This window comes from Eubalaena glacialis, chromosome 8, assembly GCF_028564815.1.
Source record: "Eubalaena glacialis isolate mEubGla1 chromosome 8, mEubGla1.1.hap2.+ XY, whole genome shotgun sequence".
NCBI lineage: Eukaryota > Metazoa > Chordata > Mammalia > Artiodactyla > Balaenidae > Eubalaena > Eubalaena glacialis.
This window is the reverse complement of record NC_083723.1, coordinates 73,415,343-73,432,187: the sequence shown is the minus strand read 5'-3', so window position 1 is coordinate 73,432,187 and position 16,845 is coordinate 73,415,343. Positions and strand designations below refer to the sequence as shown.

General features: G+C 39.1%; 1 protein-coding gene across 3 annotated transcripts in view; it reads left to right on the top strand.

Moving 5' to 3' along the window:
* CDK14 (cyclin dependent kinase 14) overlaps positions 1 to 16,845 on the top strand; it is a 595,554-nt gene that overhangs the window by 18,291 nt on the left and 560,418 nt on the right. For 2 of the 3 annotated variants that reach the window (XM_061198580.1, XM_061198582.1), the window contains exons 1-2: positions 9,825 to 10,033; positions 16,799 to 16,830. In XM_061198580.1, coding sequence (XP_061054563.1) covers positions 9,943 to 10,033; positions 16,799 to 16,830 — 123 coding nt within the window. In that variant the 5' untranslated portion in view covers positions 9,825 to 9,942. Of the gene's footprint in view, positions 1 to 9,824; positions 10,034 to 16,798; positions 16,831 to 16,845 lie in introns of those variants that run through there. The other variant, XM_061198583.1, reaches the window with a different exon arrangement.

Below are 16,845 nucleotides of genomic sequence, written 5' to 3'. Positions count from 1 at the left end.
GGAAGTGCAGAGAGTCCCATACAGGATAAACCCAAGGAGAAACACACCGAGACACATAGTAATCAAACTGGCAAAAATTAAAGACAAAGAAAAATTATTGAAAGCAGCAAGGGAAAAACGACAAATAACATACAAGGGAACTCCCATAAGGTTAACAGCTGATTTCTCAGCAGAATCTCTACAGGCCACAAGGGAGTGGCATGATATACTTAAAGTGATGAAAGGGAAGAACCTACAACCAAGATTACTCTACCCAGGCAAGGATCTCATTCAGATTCGATGGAGAAATCAAAAGCTTTACAGACAAGCAAAAGCTAAGAGAATTCAGCACCACCAAACCAGCTTTACAACAAATGCTAAAGGAACTTCTCTAAGTGGGAAACACAAGAGAAGAAAAGGACCTACAGAAACAAACCGAAAACAATTAAGAAAATGGTCATAGGAACATACATATGGATAATTACCTTAAACGTGAATGGATTAAATGCTCCAACCAAAAGACACAGGCTTGCTGAATGGATACAAAAACAAGACCCATATATATGCTGTCTACAAGAGACCCACTTCAGACCTAGGGACACATACAGACTGAAAGTGAGGGGATGGAGAAAGATATTCCATGCAAATAGAAATCAAAAGAAAGCTGGAGTAGCAATACTCATATCAGATAAAATAGACTTTAAAGTAAAGAATGTTACAAGAGACAAGGAAGGACACTACATAATGATCAAGGGATCAATCCAAGAAGAAGATATAACAATTATAAATATATATGCACCCAACATAGGAGCACCGCAATACATAAGGCAACTGCTAACAGCTCTAAAAGAGGAAATCGACAGTAACACAATAATAGTGGGGGATTTTAACACATCACTTACACCAATGGACAGATCATCCAAAATGAAAATAAATAAGGGAACAGAAGCTTTAAATGACACAATAGACCAATAGATTTAATTGATATTTATAGGACATTCCATCCAAAAACAGCAGATTACACTTTCTTCTCAAGTGTGCATGGAACATTCTCCAGGATAGATCACATCTTGGGTCACACATCAAGCCTCAGTAAATTTAAGAAAATTGAAATCATATCAAGCACCTTTTCTGACCACAATGCTATGAGATTAGAAAAGAATTACAGGGAAAAAAACGTAAAAAACACAAACACATGGAGGCTAAACAATACGTTACTAAATAACCAAGAGATCACTGAAGAAATCAAAGAGGAAATCAAAAAATACCTAGAGACAAATGACAATGAAAACACGACGATCCAAAACCTATGGGATGCAGCAAAAGCAGTTCTAAGAGGGAAGTTTATAGCTATACAAGCCTACCTCAAGAAACAAGAAAAATCTCAAATAAACAATCTAACCTTACACCTAAAGGAACTAGAGAAAGAAGAACAAACAAAACCCAAAGTTATCAGAAGGAAAGAAATCATAAAGATCAGAGCAGAAATAAATGAAATAGAAACAAAGAAAACAATAGCAAAGATCAATAAAACGAAAAGCTGGTTCTTTGAGAAGATAAAAAAAATTGATAAACTATTAGCCAGACTCATCAAGAAAAAGAGGGAGAGGACTCAAATCAATAAAATTAGAAATGAAAAAGGAGAAGTTACAACAGACACCGCAGAAATACAAAGCATCCTAAGAGACTACTACAAGCAACTCTATACCAATAAAATGGACAACCTGGAAGAAACGGAGAAATTTTTAGAAAGGTATAAACTTCCAAGACTGAACCAGGAAGAAACAGAAAATATGAACAGACCAATCACAAGTAATGAAATTGAAACTGTGATTAAAAATCTTCCAACAAACAAAAGTCCAGGACCAGATGGCTTCACAGGTGAATTCTATCAAACATTTAGAGACGAGCTAACACCCATCCTTCTCAAATTTTTGAAAAAATTGCAGAGGAAGGAACACTCCCAAACTCATTCTATGAGGCCACCATCACCCTGATACCAAAACCAGACAATGATACTACAAAAAAAGAAAATTACAGACCAATGTCACTGATGAATATAGATGCAAAAATCCTCAACAAAATACTAGCAAACAGAATCCAACAACACATTAAAAGGATCATACACCATGATCAAGTGGGATTTATCCCAGGGATGCAAGGATTCTTCAATATACTCAAATCAATCAATGTGATACACCATATTAACAAATTGAAGGAGAAAAACCATATGATCATCTCAATAGATGCAGAAAAAGCTTTTGAGAAAATTCAACACCCATTTATGATAAAAACTCTCCAGAAAGTGGCCATAGAGGGAACCTACCTCAACATAATAAAGGCCATATACGACAAACCCACAGCAAACATCATTCTCAATGGTGAAAAACTGAAACCATTTCCTCTAAGATCAGGAAGAAGACAAGGATGTCCACTCTCACCACTATTATTCAACATAGTTTTGGAAGTCCTAGCCATGGCAATCAGAGAAGAAAAAGAAATAAAAGGAATCCAAATTGGAAAAGAAGAAGTAAAACTGTCACTGTTTGCAGATGACATGATACTATACATAGAGAATCCTAAAGATGCCACCAGAAAACTACTAGAGCTAATCAATGAATTTGGTAAAGTTGCAGGATACAAAATTAATGCACAGAAATCTCTTGCATTCCTATACACTAATGATGGAACATCTGAAAGAGAAATTAAGGAAACACTCACATTTACCATTGCAACAAAAAGAATAAAATACCTAGGAATAAATCTACCTAGTGAAACAAAAGACCTATATGCAGAAAACTATAAGACACTGATGAAAGAAATTAAAGATGATACCAACAGATGGAGAGATATACCATGTTCTTGGATTGGAAGAATCAATATTGTGAAATTGACTCTACTACCCAAAGCAATCTACAGATTCAATGCAATCCCTATGAAATTACCAATGGCATTTTTTACAGAACTAGAACAAAATATCTTAAAATTTGTAGGGAAACACAAAAGACCCCAAATAGCCAAAGCAGTCTTGAGGGAAAAAAACAGAGCTGGAGAAATTAGCCTCCCTGACTTCAGACTATATTACAAAGCTACAGTAATCAAGACAATATGGTACTGGCACAAACACGGAAACAGAGATCAATGGAACAAGACAGAAAGCCCAGAGATAAACCCACGCACCTATGGTCAACTAATCTATGACAAAGGAGGCAAGGATATACAATGGAGAAAAGACAGTCTCTTCAATAAGTGGTGCTGGGAAAACTGGACAGCTACATGTAAAAAAGGAAATTAGAATACTCCCTAACACCATACACAAAAAGAAACTCAAAATGGATTAGAGACCTAAATGTAAGGCCGGACACTATAAAACTCTTAGAGGAAAACATAGGAAGAACACTCTATGACATAAATCACAGCAAGATCCTTTTTGACCCACCTCTTAGAGAAATGGAAATAAAAACAAAAATTAAAAAATGGGACCTAATGAAACTTCAAAGCTTTTGCACAGCAAAGGAAACCATAAACAAGACGAAAAGACAATCCTCAGAATGGGAGAAAATATTTGCAAACGAATCAAGGGACAAAGGATTAATCTCCAAAATATATAAACAGCTAATGCAGCTCAATATTAAAGAAACAAACAACCCAATCCAAATATGGGCTGAAGACCTAAATAGACATTTCTCCAACGAAGACACACAGATGGCCAAGAAGCACATGAAAAGCTGCTCAACATCACTAATTATTGGAGCAATGCAAATCAAAACTACAATGAGGTATCACCTCACACCAGTTAGAATGGGCATCATCAGAAAATTTACAAACAACAAATGCTGGAGAGGGTGTGGAGAAAAGGGAACCCTCTTGCACTGTTGGTGGGAATGTAAATTGATACAGCCACTATGGAGAACAGTATGGAGGTTCCTTAAGAAAACTAAAAATAGAATTACCATATGACCCAGCAATCCCACTACTGGGCATATACCCAGAGAAAACCATAATTCAAAAAGACACATGCACCCCAATGTTCATTGCAGCAGTATGTACAACAGCCAGGTCATGGAAGTAACCTAAATGCCCATCGACAGACGAATGGATAAAGAAGATGTGGTGAAGTCACTCAGAAAGAGAAAAACAAATACAGTATGCTAACACATATATATGGAATCTAAGGAAAAAAAAAAAAAAGTCATGAAGAACCTAGTGGCAAGACGGGAATAAAGACACAGACCTACTAGAGAATGGACTTGAGGATACGGGGAGTGGGAAGGGTAAGCTGTGACAAAGTGAGAGAGTGGCATGGACATATATACGCTACCAAACGTAAAATAGATAGCTAGTGGGAAGCAACCGCATAGCACAGGGAGATCAGCTCAGTGCTTTGTGACCACCTAGAGGGGTGGGATAGGGAGGGTGGGAGGGAGGGAGATGCAAGAGGGAAGAGATATGGGAACATATGTATATGTATAACTGATTCACTTTGTTATAAAGCAGAAACTAACACACCATTGTAAAGCAATTATACTCCAATAAAGATGTTAAAAAAAAAAAAAGAAGAATAGCACAAAGAACGTACGTATACCCTTTACCTAGATTTGCCTATTAACATTTTGTACTGTTTGCTTTATCATTTTTGTATGCTTTCTCTATTGATCTTTTCCACTCTACATATGTCTATTTTTTTCTGAACTTTTTGAAAGTAAGGTGCATACATCATGCATCTGTTAATGTTTTTAAATTAATGTAATTTTATAACTTTCTTCAAAGTAAAAATAATTTTTCTCAGATAGTTCTATCATTTACCAAAATGTAGAGGCCACTTGGAGCATTATATTTTACCTTGCTTTTGTCCTGTTATCTGTTTTAACTAACATTCATGAGGTCCTTTTCATGTCTTATATCTGGACTCTACTATTGTTTTAGATTGCCCTTTAATAAAATCTGAAGTCTTGACATAAGTACCTGTTGCTACAACATAAAAAGTTATAGCTATGTCATGTGACATACTACAGAATTTTGTAAAGTGCTAAATTCTTGTTACATAATTTTGATTGAAGAGACTCGTTTTCTAATGTAAATGCTTGCATTTAAGTAATTGGACTAATTAGATTTCTATTTAGTAAAAAAAAATAAAAAAGTGTTAAAAAAATAATTAACTAGGGTAACTGTTTAGAGTTCTAAGAGGATATTTAATTATGTTAGTTTCTACCACTTTAGTAATTACAGTCAACAATATGTCTTAATCTTTAGCTATCTACACTGGCTAAATTCTAAAATTTTACATTAATTAACATATGTTTTCACTTTAACTTCACTTCCCAACTCTAGTCCCCACATCCTTGGCATCCATTTTTCATAGATTTCTTTTCTCTGATAATATCTTTTGATACTATTTCAGGTCAGTAAATCTGCTTCTGCTTTTGCTGGTACTTTAGATTCTAATCAAATCCTCTATATTTCATCTAATTTAGATTAGGATTCATTCCCTTAAAATTTACTGCCAGTATATGAGCCTGCTATTTTTCTTATATGGACAAGATCCATTCATAAGAAAAGCATAATTTATGTATAACATGACTAGAAATAATGTATCTTTAATTTCTCATAATTTTTATCAGTGGATCCTTGTCTCTCTTATTTGTGTATTAATTACTCTTCATTAATATATCCCAGTGTTTAAGCTGGGAGAGCAGAAATTTCACCATTCAACTTAGAATTTGGCCGCTATGGATGACCCTAGAGGTCAGCTAGTTCAAGACTCTCATTTTACAGGTAAGGAAGTGGGTAAATCACTTACTTGTCTAAGGCCACACAACACTTTGTGATAGAGTAGGGACGAAAACCCATGAGTCCTGGGTCTCCAGCCACTGCTGCTATTACTCTAGGCCTAATTAATACACGCACATGCTTTAATTGATGAATTCGATTCAGTTCAACCCATGCTGGGTTCAGCTCCTCGGTAAGTTTATTTGTTTACAGGCAGACACTGCACCTTTAATTCAGGCCAGCCAAAACTATAACCTTGTGAATGAGAAGTTCAGATGGAGAACTGGCACAGATCCATCCTCCCACTGAAAATACATATGCCACACAGATGCTGAATAGTCATCTTTGTTTCTGAGGACAACACATTACTTCTCAGTGGCAGCAATACATTCTCTAATCATTTGACAAACATTTAATTTACGTCCACTATGAAACAGGCACTATACCTTTTGTATCTAGGGCCCTTGCCCTCAGGGAACTTACAATCTAAGATGAAGGCAAATGTGAAACAAATAACCATATAAGGAGTTGAATCTGGGCATTCCCTGGTGGTCCTGTGGTTAGGACTCTGGGCTTCCAATGCAGGGGGCACAGGTTCTATCCCTGGTTGGGGAACTAAGATCCCACAAGCTGGGCGGCATGGCCAAAAAAAAAAAAAGTTGAATCCTATAACATAAGTATACATATATTAAAAGCATCCAGTTAAAAATTTCCTTCTTTGTATCACAGTTTCTTGAAAAATTAGCCATTGTAATTTATAACCAACAAAGGAAGCAGATAAACATGTGCTGGGAGTTGGTTATTCATAATTGCCAAGGTTTACGTGGTCCATTACTAACAACTGTTTCTCCTGCAAGGTATACCATTGTAATTAGGTGAAATTTTTTTGGAGTGGGATAGGTAAAAATGAAGTAAATATTATGTTTATGTTTTAAATTACTATTTCTATTATTATAAACAATGCATTTTGGGGGGATAAAACATTCAAATTATACTTAAAGGTACAAAGTACAAAGAAAATGTTCTCTCTACAGTAAGTCCCCTACATACGAACCTTCAAGTTCTGAACTTTCAAAGATGCGAACATGTATTCGCGTGTCTAATCACGTAAGTTAGTTCATGTGTCTGGCATACATTGTCACGTGTGTGCATCCTCTACAAGTGGTTGTGCTTTTGTGTACTTTACTGTACAGTACTGTATAGAGTACAGTAGTACAGTATCTTTATTTCAAGCTAGATCTGTAAGAGGACGACTTCATTGAACTCCTTGCTGCGCAGCACTAGGAGCTTACTAATGAAGACCTGATGGAATTGGAGGCCCAGAGAAAGGACAAAGAGAGACAAGAGGAAGAAGAAGTAACTGAAGAACCGAAGAGATTCACGATGCAGGAAATGGCAAGGGGATTTTCTTTATTTGAGGAGCCACTGTTAGTTCTTGAGGCACATGACCTGAACATAGGAGGATACACAAAGGTTGCAGCAGCTCTTCAGAATGCAATCCAGTGCTACCACATGTCATCTATGACGAGAAAAAGAGCTTCTACCCAGACATCACTGGATCATTTTTTCAAGAGGGTAGATAGAATTGAATCCAGCAAGGAACCAAAACCAGTGCCGTCAACATCAGGCATGAGTGACATTGCATCTTGCCCTCCATCTCCTATTGCAAACGATCCTTCAGCTCTACCATCTCTCACCTCCTCTTCCTCCAAGTCCAAGTTCATTGGACTTACGAACAAATTGGACTTACAAATGTGGTCTCAGAATGGAACTTGTTCATATGTAGGGGACTTACTGTATTCCGGGTATACACACTTACAGTTTGTTGTTCTCTTCTTTTTCAGAAATTTTCTAAGCATATAGAAACATATACATGTCTAATTTTTTCATATAAATATGAAAACGGGTTAATGGTAATTTTTTTTCACTTACTCTAGACATATTTACACAATACATATTGATCTATCTCAGTTTTGAAAATGTTTACCTGTTGTACCATAGTATGCATATACCATAATTTATTCAAACAGAAGTTTATCTTTTAAAAGGTCAATAATACTAAACACTGGGAAGGTAAAACAGAATATGAATATATTATATATATTCTCACATACACACACGTATATATGAGACAGCCATTATCAGAGTGAATAATATGATTAATAGGACAGCCACAGATGTATAGTTGTCAAAGTTCATTCAGTTACTGACTACTTCTTCGTCTTTGTTGACGGATAGGTAGAACCCATCAGTATTTTGATTGGTTGCTTTTGTCTTTTCATTCAAAGCTCCTGATACCTTTCTCCCTAACTAACCTGAGTAAGTGGTGAAAGTCAAACTTTTTCCTTTCTGAGGCCACGCTTGGTGCTGTCAGTGATATCTAGCTATAGTCCCCAGGACTCAACATCCATTTTAAGTCATACGGACTTTCTTGAGGAATTCCCCACCCTCCTCTGCCCCCACTTGGCTTGACTTCCTGGCTTTAATCAGCTGCAATTTATCAAGTCCCTATAATGTGCTCAGAGCAGAGCAGAACAAATCAAAGTGTTCTACCTCACAATTTAAGGAAGGCAGGGGGCTAGTTTTTGTTTTCAGATAAAAATCTATTAATAAAACATAAACTCCCCAAAACTTCCTTTAAACCAAACAACATTGTCACACGCTCACAAGCTCTTTTTACTTACACAGCCAGATGACTCAAGATTACTACATTTCTATTCATAAGGAGTTTGCTGGCTCCAAATCAACACATTCAGGCTTTCCCCCATCTTCCTTCTCTCTCCCCTGGGAGACTGACTTTTGGAGGCTTGCTGCATCGTGTTTTAGCAGAATGAAGACGATGTGTGTTTGCTGCCCGAACTGTAGGTTCTGGGATTTTATAAAGCCTCCTCCCTCCCCCCTTTTTAAAGTTGCTTTTTTGAGGTAGGGGACGAGGAGGTCAGAATGTTTACGCCTCTGAGTCTTCCAGTTTAGAAATATATTCTAAAAATGGTAAATAGACTAAGGCCTTCTGTTTGCTATTTACTATAGAACTGGGTATTCATTTCAGCAATCAGCTACATTACCGTCCGTCACTCAGTGTGACAGAGGGATGAAGGAAACAGAGCACTAGCCCTGCCTTGGGGAGTTACAGTTGACGCTTCTGCTTTTGCACTTGACTCTCCTAAGAAACGGGCCCATCTTTCCCTTTAGTTCTTTCGCTTCAGTTTCCTTGGCAAAACTGAAGAAAAACAAAAAGTCACCGTCAAACCTGAGCGCATCCCCGAGGCCCTTCCACTCCCCTGACCCAGAGGCAGCGGTCTCGGCCAACCCCCCATCCCCAATTCCAAGCTCTTTTCACACGCGATCGCGGCGGGGAGAAAACCACTACGATGAACGATCTAGGCTCAGCCCCTTTCCTTTCGGGGCCTCCCCACAGCGCGAGAACCGGGTTCCCAGTGGCGGCCCGCTCCCAGGCTTGGCCGTTCGCGGCCCTCCGCGGGCCCGGGTCCTCGAGCGCGCGGGCTGGGCTGGCAGCCGAGGGAGCAGCGCGGGGTCGCGAGCGGGCCAGGGAGGGTGGCAGAGGACTCGGGCTCCGAGCGGGGGGCCGAGGTCGCTCCGGGGTCCCGCGCCCGGGGTCCTTGTCCGAGGGGGAGGCGGGGCGGCGGCGGGAAGGGGTTGAGGGCGGGGCGGCTGGCGGTTCCGCGCCGTGGCTCTTTCTCCCGAGCGCCCGAAACTCTTCCCGCCCGCGCCTCGCGCCCTCGGCGACCCCAGGCTCTCGCACCTCGTCCCCGCCCCGCCCCCGCCCCGCCTTCGCCCGCGCCACCCCCACAGCCGGCCGCCGGCCGCGCTTCTCTCGGTTACAAAGGAGGGAAAATGAGCCGGGCGGCGGCGGCGGCGCGGCGCAAGGCCACCACAGCGGCGGCGATCGCGGCCGCCCCCGGCACCACGTAGAACGCCCCCGCTCGTCCAGCCGCGGCCCAGGCCGGAGTGCAGCCTGCCTCTCACCGCTCGCCTCCCCAGCCCTGCGCGTCGCCTCGCGGCCGGAGGAGGAGGAGGTGGAGGAGGTGGAGGAGGAGGTGGAGGAGGTGGAGGAGGAGGAGGAGGAGGAGGAGGAGGCGGCGCCGCCGCCTTCGCCGCGCCGCGCGTCCTCGCCGTTGTCTGCGCTCGCTCTGGACCGGTTTGGGGAAGTTGGTCGAGCCCCGTGTCGCCCAGATGTGCGACCTCATTGAGCCGCAGCCGCCCGAGAAGATTGGCAAGATGAAGAAGTTGCGGAGAACTTTGTCGGATAGTTTCAGCCGCATTGGTGAGTGGCGTGCTGTCCCGGGCACCCGGCCCGGCGCCCCCATGCCCGCGCCCTCGGCCCCGCGCTTCTGGCACTAGCGGTGCAGCGGCCACCCGGGACTGGCGTGGGGGGCGCTGCGCGCGGAGGGTGGAGGGAACAGTGCCCGGGACCTGCGGGAGGGCGACGACAAAAAGGAGAGACACCTCTTTCCCTCAGGACCTGAGGGTTCATTTGTGCATGATCTTAAGCCTACAATTTGGGTTCCCTCTCCTCGCCACTAGCGCTCCTGCTTTCGCGCCCGCCGGGGACAGGCGGCGCGGCCGCCTGGGTCACCTATTTTTTTGCACGCAAGCTTTGGTATTGGGTGTTTAGTCAATAATTTAGCTTTGGAAATTGGTGAAATGTTGAGTTTGTACCTTGGTATTGTTTAACACATCCAACCTAAAGAGAAGTGGGACAGATACCTTGGGACCTTTTGTTCGGTACTTCGGGTCCTCGAAAGCGAGATTTGGGCGTTCAGTCTCGAGTCCTCTGAATCTTTACATTGCTGCAGAGAAATTCGCGCCGTGAACTTGTCTGAACATTTAGGAATAAGTCTCCCAAAGTTCTTCCATTTACTAGACCAAGGCTATTGTCTTTAACTCAGCCAACCAATTGACCGACAGATAACCGACCGAGAAATGTTTAGGACATTTAAGAATAAATCCATGTCACGGACTATAACAGGGTGACAACAGTGTCACGTGGAATGGGTGGTTAGATTTCTAGGGTTGGCCATAAAAACCCCTTTTAACCTTAAGACGGTAGCTATCTTCTCTAACATCTTAACTTTAATTTACACAGGTAACTACTTTCAGCAAGAAAATCGTACAAAATAACCCCTCAGAGTCCCTAAGAAGCCTCTAGCCTTTGTTTCACTTGTTTAACATGTCATCCATGTTAATGAAGGTGTTAATGGAAATTAAGCATAAGGTGCTTAATTCCTTAAAATAAAACCCTGGAGTGCATATGAGTATTGTCCTTGTCCTTCCATCCGTTCATTTAAAAATCATTGTATTAAGTGCATCGTGAAATATGCAAACTTTCCTCAAGTCAAAAAAATGTTTAGCCTACTTTTCTTTGTTGTCTTTTAACTGAAAATTCAGTATTGGTATACATAATCTTTCCCAAGATGACTGTAAAGTTATGGTGTGAAACCAATATTTAGCTCTGGTTTTATTTATTTTGTGTATGGGATATTTGCAATTTTACTCTTAGGAGTTAGGGATGTGTATGAAGAGCCCCTGCATTCAAATGAAGTTTGAAGCCAAGAAGAGTGTGAGAAAGCAAGGTGTTGAGTCGCTGTGCTTTATTAAGGAGGGTGTTTCAGCCCCTGACCCAAACTATCACAGAGGCGGGTTCTGGAGTCCATTAAGCCCTGTTCTATAAGGCATTAACTGTATATTTACTAATGCTAATGACTGTGTTGGAACTCTTCCAGTTTTGTGTTAAATAATTCATTGCAATTGAATCTCAGTAAGAAACCAAGGACATTAATATAAAAATTCCTTATGTTTAGGTAATTTCAAGGTTTTGATCAACAATCAGTAAAATTTAGATTAACTACAATGCTGGCAAATGGGGTATTATAGTTAATTGGATTTTCTAGCTTACAGAGATTTAGTGATGTGAAACTCCTTTTGATTACAACTCTTGTTAAAATGTCTTCTAAGTTCTAGTAGATTTTACTTCCTCCCTTTCAGAAACAGTACAGTGAAGTGATCATAACTGATTATGTCTTGTATTGATGGAGGGTCATGATTCGAATAGCAGATCTCATTCCGGAATACTGTAAAAGGAGATAAAGAGGTTTTAAGTGATTATGATTGTATAACAAGCTCAAGACATTCATTAGAGTAGCATTACAGAAAATAAGTCTTTGTTATCTTTGTATTTTTTGAAGTTTTATTTGTAAAATCAAAAAGCATGAAATCAATCTGATTATTTAAGGATTTTTAAGGTGCTGGAGGCTGTTGAATTGAGGCTTTACTGTGGGATTACGTAGTGCATAGATTTAAAGGTGTGGGCGGTGTGTCAGATGAACTAGGACTTCTGGTGTTGCCGCTTGCAGTGGAGTGACCTTGGACAGGTCCCTCACCTTCTGAGCTTCAGTTTTTCAAGTCAGTTTTGTTATTGGCACTTAGTGAAATAATGCATATGATGTCCTGTGTTGTATGGAATAAAGACTCAATAGATGTTCATAATGTGTTATTATCATTATTGGTGATTACAACATGCTGACGTATGGATCTTCTAGGTGGAAAGCAAGAGAAGTAAGAGAAGTGGCCATTGACTTTACAGTGTAGCTAACCTGAAAGCAGGATGGGTTTTGGAGTTAGGCTGATCTGGGTTCGAATCCCATTTTCCTTGCCTGCTGTGTGCCTTGGGCAACAGCTAGCAGAATTTCCTTAGATCCTAGAGTCCTTATCTGTCAGTTTTCTTAAGGTTGTTGTGAAGATTAGATCAGATAAAATACATAAAATATCTAGTGCAATATCTGTCACATGGTGAAGATCAATACTGGAGGCTGTTATTATTCCTTCTGATTTCTCTGTTTATCTCCTATCTTCCTCATTTCTTCCTTGGTACTTCATGAGGAGATCAAAGAGTGAATGGTTTACTCCTGCTGAGTAATCCAACATCTCAGTATATTCATTCCCTTTAACCAATCTACTCCAGCTTTTGAAATAAACATACTGACTTTATTTTGCTTTTTTAGTATGATTCAGAAGCGTAGTTTGTTATATGGTAATATATACAGTATCATTGTTTAGCCATGAAAAATTAGTGATCATCTATAGAAAATGAGGACAATTTTTGAAAGTCTGTGATATTCATTAATAATTCATTATTATAAAAGATTAATAATAATAATTCTAACTATATAAAAGCGACAATGCTAATGTTTAATTTACTCACACATGAAAGATCAGGCCAACTTTGTCACTGCCCACCTCAAATACAGCTGATCTGAGATTACTATATTATAAAAGGTCTAATAAAACACATTGGCTTTCAAGCCATAGCACTCTAATTTACTACATCTGCCAGGGAGTGACTATAACACAGCTATGGTTCTTTTATAAGATGGGTATAATTGAATTTCAAAGTCATCCATTGATTTCAGGAGTGAGTATTTACGGTTTTCTGCTAAATAGTGTCAGTGTTTTCACTTATTAGGAATTACTATAGTTGTCTCACGCTTTTTTTAAAAAAAAATTTAAGTTAGCATAAACAAAGACAAATGGGAACTTAATTGTTTAAAAAATTTATATTAAAATTCATTTCCTCTTTTCTTTCATTGTTTCTTTTTTATTTTTGAATGATTGCCTAGAAGGAGAAAGGCTTTCTGTAATATCCCGTGTAAGATTAAGGTCGAACTGACATTTCTTCATATTCATTTGAATGCATTTCTTCACACTTAGTTGGATGATCTTCTAGAGGAAGGAAGTTTATACTCTGCGATATACGAGATGAACCCTACGTATACCATTTCTTTGAAAGATGCAGTTTGTGAGATAACTGAATAAAAGGAAGAGGCTGTGGTTACACTGAATTTGGGGGTTTGTTACCTTGTTCTGTAAGAGTGTAATTTTAGAGTCCAGCTGTCACCTGATAAATCCATTCTGTCAAAAAGAAAAATGTAAGGTTAAAGGTTCAGAGGCAAAATTTAACTATTGTACCATATCCTCTCCCAATGTAGTTTCAAAAGATTTTAATTTGAAAACTGTGAAATGGAATTTATGATTCTTTCATAAGAGAGAATAGTACATGGTTTTCATATGCCAAAACTTTAGTGTATCTCAAAGGGTAAGATGCTATCCTTTTGCCATTGAAGTGCAACTCATTAATTCTGCCAATAATTATCGAGTACCTCTGATGTGCTAGATATTGTGCTGGCATTCAGATTCAATGACCATTGTTACTGGTCCCTGTCCTCAAGGACTTTAAGAGAAGACAGGCCAATGAATGAGCATGGACAAATTCTACCATGAAGATTAGCATAATTTGCTGTTGAAGAACATAGGAGGGGATACCATTTTAGTCTTGGTGAGATCATGGAAAGACTTCTGGAGGGAGCAACGTCTGAGCAGAGGACTGAATAGAATATCTGATTATCTTAGATGGCTTAATATATGCCCCTTTGTTAACCCAGAAAAATGTAATATGCTTGTTATTCCATGATATCCTTGAAGACAATTGTGGGTTTGTATTTACATGAATGATTAATGACAATCAGAGAATGTAATCAATAACGAGATGTTGTGTGCTTGTCTAGGTCAGAGTTTATTCATCAATGACCTGATAAATATTTGGCAAAGACATCTTTAATTGGTCTTTTTTGTTACCACTGACTGCTGTTCAGGGAAAGGATACACTGTTTAAAAGAAACTATGCAATGTGTCAATTTAGCAATGAAGGGTTCAATGAAAGGGTAGCCTTCTTGGTCTTAAAATATTCTCCCCTCTGGTGTCCTGGGCTTGAGAATAGTGTACAGGGGAGATAATCTGGCTTCCTGCTCTTTATATCTTAGGAAATACACCTGCAACGACCCTTCTATTTCCTCCTTTTCTTTCTACCCACAGATCCCACCCCTTTATCCAGAATGTTGGAGGAATTGGCAGGACTTAGGTGGCAAGAGGGAAATAGTCCAGTCTGGGTGTTAAAGACATTCTAGTTTCTACTCTCGTCATCTCTCAACTTGAGGGTCTTCGTTCCTTGTTTGCAATTCCCTGAGAGAAGGTATCAACTGTAGTTCTTACTGGTTGCTTTGCTTAGGAAAACCCATGGCTAAATCTCTAGAACTTTTATCATGTCCCAAGTAAAGAAGATATATTTAAACGTCTGTGCTGTGAATGATAAGCTTGCTGCTGTAGCTCTGCACTTTGCATGGCAACAACGTAATGTGTTTTACCTTAATGTTTGTTAAATGAGTGAGATATGAGGCTGTACAATAATTCACTTTGTATTTGAAATCAATGAGCTAATCATTTCTTATTCCAAAAAATTGTTTTTTTTTAGATGGAACAACTTGTTTATATTTATGTAGGTCACTAATATTTTATAAAGGAATCACTAGTCAAGTATGTTAATTAAAGGACACACCTTGGGTTGAGAGAGTGAGGGGTATAGTCTAGTAACATTGTTGACTGATATTTAAAGAAAGTCTTCTGGATTAGAAGTTTTATATTGTGAATTAAAAATGTCACCATTAAGAATCACCTAGGATCGTCTACCTTTCTATACAAGTAGGTTATTTTATTTTATTTATTTATTTGGCCACACCAAGCAGTTTGCGGAATCTTAGTTCCTCCACCAGGGATTGAACCTGTGCCCTTGGCAGTGAAAGGGTGGAGTCCTAAACACTGGATCACCAGGGAATTCCCCAAAGTAGGTTATTTTAGATTTAATATAAATTAAGTCAAATACATTATGTAATATGGGTGAGTAATTGAATGCAAGATAAACCATTTGAAACTGGGACAAAGATCTGTCTTTTTATTTTCCATTCGGAAGAAATGGTTCTCTAATAAAGGAAGTAGGGAAAACTATTACAAGATCAGTTTCTTAGGCAAAAGGGGAAGACTAAGAATTAGACTTTGAGAAACATTTTATCTCCCTTGACCTACCCTTTTCTGCCTTAACTCATCACCACAACCACAGACTTCTTGATGTTTTAAAAAGACAAATTTATAGTATGACACACAGAAAAGAACCTTTGCAAGATTGCTAGACAGTATAATATAAGCTTTGACGTGATGGCTTCAGTTTAGGCACAGAACTTCTCTCAGAGCTTAACTGCCAAAACAATTTGTTTTCCATTGCTTTGGTCAGAACATAGCTTTCCAAGTAAAAGCTACCCAAGCACTTCTATTCTGAATAGAACTATCCAGTATAGACCAGTAAGCATTTATGCACAATTCTGTACCTCTGAAACATTTCTCCAACCTGTGTTTTCAGCTAAATTCACTCCTTTGTGCATTCTCCTTAATCGGAAACATTCTAAATAATTGTAGAGTTTAAGGAACTAGGTGTTTGCCAACTATATGTATGAAATACTTCTCTTTCTCTTTAGAGTAATAAAATTTCAATTCTGAAGTCATGAATATTTAAAATAAATTTTAAGTATTTGCTAGTACCTATAAAATATTCCACATGTATTGTTTCCTTTGGTGATACTTTGTTAGAAAAGTTATCATGTTGAAACTGTTTGAATTATGTTTCTGCAGTGCTTATTTTACACGCTTGATCTTTCATCATCGAACTTAAACTTCTCTCAGTATGAAAATCTCATTCCGGGCACTGTGCAGAGTGGATGTCTTCCTGACAACTGGTTTGGGAGGTCCAGCCACCATGCATAATGATAGACTAGCAAACACCAGAAGTTTAAGGGGAAATTTTTTTAAGATTACTTTTTGATTCTTTAATACTTTCATTAAAACATTTTCCTACTAAAGAAGAAATAGAGGAAAGATATGCATATTTCTTTTCCACAGCTGGGAGGATAGTTCCATTTATATATTTATGAAAGTGTCTCACAAAGATGCGTGCTGTGCAGTTCTCTCCCTCATTTGCAGTTTTCACATTTGTATCATAACATTGTTATTCAGGTTGGGGTACGATTTTACTTTTTGAAATGAAAACACCATACTGCTTTGGGTTTTTTTTCTGTTTTTTAGAACTTAGATACTTAGTCTCTTTGAGATGTTTCACAATAACTGTTTCCTTTCCCCTTTTATTTTATAGCTTTGAAGAAAGACGACACTACCTTTGATGAGGTAGGTTAAATTTCT